The sequence below is a fragment of the Octodon degus genome, unplaced genomic scaffold (assembly GCF_000260255.1).
Source record: "Octodon degus isolate 3935 unplaced genomic scaffold, OctDeg1.0 scaffold00113, whole genome shotgun sequence".
Classification (NCBI taxonomy): Eukaryota; Metazoa; Chordata; class Mammalia; order Rodentia; family Octodontidae; genus Octodon; species Octodon degus.
The window spans coordinates 8169816-8176216 of NW_004524689.1; the positions used below are offsets into that span (position 1 = coordinate 8169816).

The window sequence follows — 6401 nt, forward strand, 5'->3', positions numbered from 1 at the left end:
GGCTTTTTTTTTCTGCTACTGCCTTAGGGCTAGAAAAAGTGGGGGCCAGAGAGCTGAGCCCTTTAGGGAGAAGGCACCATAGCGGGGCGCTCAGAGAACACTAAGGACCCTCACCTGGTCCACTCACTGGTAGCCCCATGAGCCCTTGAGGTGCCTGCCCCTTAGGAGAGGAGCCAGTACCCCAGGGGTGGAGAGGCGAGGGCTCCCTTCAGGCCACCCAGTCTGGGGAGTGGGGAAGGTGGCACCCATGTGCCCTGGGGTTTCAACCACACACCGACCAGTCAGGGAAATTTGAAAGTTTATTTAAAAACAGAACAAAAAAAAGCTTTGGTATTTCAAATCCCAATAATCATCAATCACTAAAAAGTTAAACACCCCGAAGCCCAAAAGTACAAAACCACAGCTGTCCACAGGCTCATGATAGGAGTCAATGTGCAAACCCAGGGGACAGGGTGGCCACATTGTCCCCTGAGAGGAGGCCAAGCCCCTGGGGGTCGGGCGTTGCTGCCAGCACTCACTACCTAGACCTAGCGAGATCCCAACAAAAATAAATTAGAAAATTCATTCAAGAAAGAATGCATTGGGCCGGAGATAAGAGCTCAGCGGCACAGCACCTGCCTGGCAAATGCAAGGTCGTGAGTTCGATTCCCGGTACGGGGGGGGGGGAGGGGGGGGGACACATTAGGTGAGGAAAAGAACACCATTTTCTAAACGAGTCTTTTGAAAAGGGGGTGCTTCCTGGGACAGGAACAGGGAGAAAGGAAGGAGAGAGAGTTCAATTTCAAGTATTCCCTACCAGTTCACTTCGCTGAGCAGAAAGCTCGCGCGATGCCCGCGGCCCCTCCCTCCCTGCGCGGCTCTCGTCCTTCCGATGCCGACCTGTATCCACCATCGCTGTCGCGTCGCTGTCCCGGACAAGGCACAAAGGGTGGGTACTCCGGAGGACCCCGCTCGCAGCCGCAGAGTGCCCAGTGCTATCTGTGCAAATGGTGGCTGAGCACAGACTGAAATCCCTCAGACACTGGGATCTTCCTGTTTGGCAAAGGGAACAAAGGTCAGTGTCACTGCCACCCCGGCTGAAAGCCTGAGCCCAGGGCCCGTGGATGGAGCCTGGGGACCTCCTCAGGCGGCCCGAGCATGTCGGTTCTCATGTCATCCCACTGTGTGCGGAGCCAAGGCTGTACACAATGGGAGACGCCAGCAGGAGAAGGCAGTGGCAGATCCCGCGGTGTCCAGGTGGGCCCCTGCTACTCCTGCTGACGCAGGACACGACCCAGGGAAGGCCACTGCCCAGGCCAGGTCGTTCTCCCTTCTCCTGCAGATCCCACTTCCTCTTCCACGTTCTGCCCGTGGGCCAGAAGCCAGAGACTCATGGGTGGGACAGGGCCCTTCCGCCTGGGACCTGGGCTTGCTGGCATGCACGCATTCATTCACTCATTCACTCACTCACTGGTACCAGGGATTGAACCCAAGGGGCTCTACCACTGAACTGCACCCCCAGCCCTTCCCATCATTATTAGGAATCTCCCTAGGCCAATCCTTTGATAAGAAACACCAGGACAGGAAAGGGAGAGGTGGGAGAGGAAGGAGAACGGAAGTGGGAGAAAGGGTGGGAGAGGAGAGGGAGGGACAGGGAGCGGAACTGGAGGGGACCAGGAAAGAAAAGCCTAGGTCTTTCGGGCCCACTGCTGCCACAAGGGCCCCTCTGGCCTCTCCCGAGTGGCCATGACAGTGGATGGCGCAGGCGCCAACTGGTAGGCAAAAGACAGCTTCACCATGACACGACAGCGGCCCCCAGCAATGAGCAAGTGACAATCTGCAGCAGCTGTGGTCAAAGTCACAGCTTCTTGAGGGCAACAATGTTTTGGGAAACAGGAGGGGAATGAATGCTTCCTGGGTGTCCACAGGCCTTGATGACCACCGCAACTGCAGGCCCACACTGAGGTACCGGCCTCCGGGGCAATGCACTAGCTCTCGGGTGAGGACAGGACGTGACAGCCACTCAGGGCCTATTATGTGTCAGCAGGCGGAGAGGAAGACAGTGGATGCATCTGTCCCTCAACTCCTGGCCCTTCTTAGGATCTCCTCTCTGACATCATTTTTTTTGTTTTGGTTGTGAGATAGGGTCTTGCTATGCAGTTCAGGCTGGCCTTGAACTCTCAGTGATCCCCCTGCCTCAGTTTCCCAAGAGCTAGGATGACAAGCACGTGCCTCCTTGCCTTACATGAAGTCACTCTTGGATGGCCTCTCAAACCACTCTTGCTCTTTTCTCTGGGACTGACAGCTGTGGTAGTCTTAGGACCTGATCCTGCCCAGGCTGCCCTCACCCAGCTGGCCCCCGGACTAAGTAGATGGAAGCCTCACGCCCAAGGGACAAGTGGCCTACCTTGCTCCTAAAGAGGGGCTTGGCTCCGGGCCCGCAGTACTCGTTGTAGATGAGTTTGAAGAGGAAGAGGTGGAAGAGGGTGATGAGAGAGGCCACGCTGAACCAGAAGAGGAAGGGCAGCCCAGGGTCCTGCTGAGCCATGTGCTCGTCGTGGGCCAGAATGGCCTTGAGATGCAGCGTGTGCCGCAGGTCCTGCAGGTGCGTGAGGTCTGTGGAGATGTAGAGCAGCGGTGTGATGGGCTGCGTCACCATGACGGAGAAGGTGTGGCCACCGGGTGCAGCTGTGAGCTCCACCGGCTCCTGCAGGCAGCCTGCCTCACAGGCGTAGATCTTGCCGGGCTGCCCGCGGGCCTCCACAGACACATGCAGATAGGGCTTGCCTTCAGCGTCTGCCAGCACGGCCAGGTCAATGTGGTCGTTCTTGTAGCGGATCCCATGCAGCGCATAGCTGTTGTGCAGCACATCGGGGTCAGCCTGGAACTGTAGGTGGTTCTCAGTGAACTGCAGCCCCCCGAAGCTGAGCACCATGCCCTGAAGGATGCCGGGGGCACCTGCCTTCACCAGCCCCTTGCAGCCGCGCTTCTGGAGGGTCAGCCTCCACAGGGCAGAGAGCTGCAGGATCTGCTGCACCGAACCCAGCCGGCCTGGCCACAGGTTCTCAGCATGCATGGTGGCGTGGCCGCTGAAGCAGTGGTCTTCGTAGCTGAGCATGGCCTCCATCTGCTCCCGCTCCCGGCGGTTCAGGGAGGGGTTGAGCAGCGGGGTTGGTGAGCAGGACAGCATGTAGTAGAGTGTCAGGTTCACAGTCAGGCCCGACGGTGTGTGCATGTCAGTGATCTTCTTCATTTCCACCCCTAGAACACCATACACAGGGCTGCATGTTAGGAGAAAAGGTCCGGCAGGAGCAGTGGAGGGGAACAGGGACGGAGGCAGAGGGGTGAAGTTTAGGTCCTAGCCAGGAGTGGTGTGGAGCAGACCTGTCAGCTCAGTACTAAGGAGGCTGAAGCAGGAGGATCGCCAAGAATTTGAGAATAGCCAGCCTGGGCTACATATCAATATCCAAACTCTCCAAAGAAGAAATCTAGGCCCCAGTCCTGGTCCTGGTCCCCTCAGGGGTGAGAAAGTCATCCTGTCGGTCTAACACGACTAACTGGAGCCCATGGGCCTAAAACCTAAAGTCTCATTCATGACAGTGGGGTCTTCCACAGAGCTGAGACTTGGCCCTAACTGGATGGTCAGGCCCCTCATTTGTGCCCCAGGCATCCGTGGATGTTTCTCCATCCCTCTGGCCAGTCCTGTAGTTTTGGGTTTGGTTTGTTTTTGTTTTTTTTTTCAAGTAAAATCAGTTTTGCCAAGTCTATGATAAGGAGATTCAGAGACACCCCCTTGCATTCAAATCCAACAATACTTACAGAGCTAGAACCCTACTACAAAACTCCTACCTCCTAAAGCCCCGCCCCAACTGTGCACAGTCCACCCTCAGGGTGGAAGCCCGCCTTTCCTGGTCCAGCCATCCAATGGCCAAGATACAGGGCTAGGTCACTGCCAGGGAGTTTTAGGTGTCCTTTTGGTGCCTGCACAGAGTCTTGGGAATTCTTAAGAAGTCACCTCCCTGGGGCTGATGAGACAACTCAGTAGAAAAAGCACCTGCCTGCCAAGTGCAAGGTTCTGAGTTCAATCCCTGGTTCCACAATTAAAAAAAAAAAAAAAAAAAGTCACCTCCCTGAGTTGTGCCCAAGACATGTGGGACCACTCACTGCCCCACATGCCCTCCAAAGGGTCGGACGAGGACCCCAAACCCCTTCAATGTTCTGCTGAGGAGCCCTGGCTTTTCGTTGGCGGAGCTGTCCTGTAGTGACATTTCCCAATTTTGTAACAATCTGATTGCTATATACATACTTACATGGGTGTCACATAGACAACCCCCAAATCTGAATCAATTCGAAACTCAGGCAGCCATCTGGCCCCTGGATGTCTGACTGGACACCTGACAGGGCACAGACTCTCAGCCTCAAATCTAGCCTGCGCTAAGCTGTCAGCCAGCAACCGCACACACCCCCACTCCTGCAGCCAAAGCCTGTCCCAGCAGCTACACGGCCCAAAGCATCAGGATCCACCCACGGCATCCCTCTCCAAAGTCACAAACTTGGTCCAGCTTCTTTCCTCCCTCACCTGGGATCCACACTTACTCTGAACACAGGAGCAGGGATGTTTTCAGATGCTATCAGACCACATCTCTGCCATTTTCCCATTTCTCTTGGAATAAAATTCAATCCTCACTGAGGCCTTTAGGCCAGCCACCCTCTCATCGCTCACCCCTGCCAGCCACATGCCTTCCACGCTCCTGCTCCAGGATGAGCTCCAGTCCCCTCTGTATCCTTCCTCCCGCATAACTGACTGCTGGTCACCACTCAGGCCTCAGCCTAGGGTTTACTCCTCAGAGACACTGGGAAGATAGAGCTAAGCCAAGCCCCCCAAATCCACCCCCACCTGTCAGTTTCAACTCTTTCCAAAAGCTGTCTTAAATTTCCATTTTCTGCTGTCTGTCTGCCTCCCAGCCTGACTTAAGCAAGCACCAGGAAACAGGAACTTTGTTTTGTTCACTTCTTCCAGCCCTGGCCAGAAGCAGTCAATAAATACCCGAATGAATTACACTCTGTGTAAGTAACCAGAGCCCTGAGCCAAAATCCCTCTCACTGCTAATAGGACTTTCTTAAACAACCAAGGAGGAAGAAAAGTTTTTGTGTGGTAGGACCAGTCCAACCTGCTGAGAGGGGAATTCAAGCCCAAGGGCAAAGCCCACCTCGGCTTCATAGGAGTCAGGCACAGACACCCCCACCGGCCCACCCACTCAAATCAAACCTCACCTATAGGAACAAATAAGACCCAACATTTACAATCGATCTTTCACTTAAATCTCATAAAAGCCTTCTGAGGTGAGCGAAACATTAAATACCACCCCAGAGGGCTATGAATCCATGGTTACTCAGCTGTTCAGTGCCTGAGCACGGACTCTTCCCCCAATCAAATGCAACATCCAGGTTGTGTTCAGTGTCACCCCTGCAGCCCTCAGCGGAACACTGCTAAGGAGGGCCCTGTGCCCTCTCCTGTGGGATATGTACTGTGCACCAAGCACTCGGCAGGTCTCACCTGGGCTGAAGAGCTGAGCCCAGAGGTGCTGGTGGTCCTGAAGCAGCTCAGCTGCCGGCATCTCCAAGAGCTCCAGCATTTCCTTCCGGGCCAAGTCCTGGAGAACCTTGAGCTCCTTGGCTGCTCTGATTTTGAGCAGCTGGGGGAGGATGGGCTCGGAGATGTGTACTACCCACAGCACCGTCTCGTCCAGCTGCGACTTGGGAGCCACCTGAAGCCGGTTCACCAGCTTCTTGGCGGCCACCACGACCAGGTGCACCGGGCCCGCGGGAAAGACGGCGGACCGGCCGGAGTAGAGGAGAAACTGATGGTCTCCGACCTTCTCCAGAGTACTGGTGAAGGCCTTGGGCAGCGGGCCGGCGGTGGGACCCACAGTCTGCAGTGCGGCCACACGCTCCGTCGGGTTGTTGAGCTGGATGCGCTGCAGATAGACGTGGGGTCGGCCCCGGTGCGCCAGAAAGTCTTCCTGCAGCAGTACGCAGTCGCGGCCAGCGCCGGAGGAGAGGCCAGCGGCCGAGGCAGGACCCGCGCCGGCGGCGGCAGGGCCGGGGCCCGGAGCGCCGAGCTGTAGGCAGCGCACCCGGCGAAGCAGCCCCTCCCGCAGCAGCAGCACCGCCTCGGCCGCCTCGGCCAGAGCGTTCAGCGGGCGCAGCTGCACCCAGGGCGCGAAGTCCGGCGCCACGGCGGGCTCCCGCTCCCCGGGAGTCACCCACAGCCGGTTGGAGGTCACGTCCAGCGCCAGGAAGCCGTTGCCCACTAGGGCGGGCACTCCAGGGCCCAGCGGCACGGCCTCGCCGCGCTCCCGCAGGCCGCGCCAGGCACGCGTGGCCGCCTCCAGGCAGGCGGAAGGCTCGGCGGCGCCCGG

At 57.2% G+C, this 6401-nt stretch overlaps 1 protein-coding gene across 1 annotated transcript; it reads right to left on the reverse strand.

The window, feature by feature from the left end:
• Positions 1-280: 280 nt before the first annotated feature.
• Positions 281-6401, reverse strand: Kiaa2013 (KIAA2013 ortholog; the record flags this gene model as incomplete). Its single annotated transcript, XM_004639744.2, has 3 exons — positions 281-1032; positions 2387-3240; positions 5537-6401. Coding segments are annotated over 3 exons (1737 nt in total), but the record flags the coding sequence as incomplete, so codon positions are not given.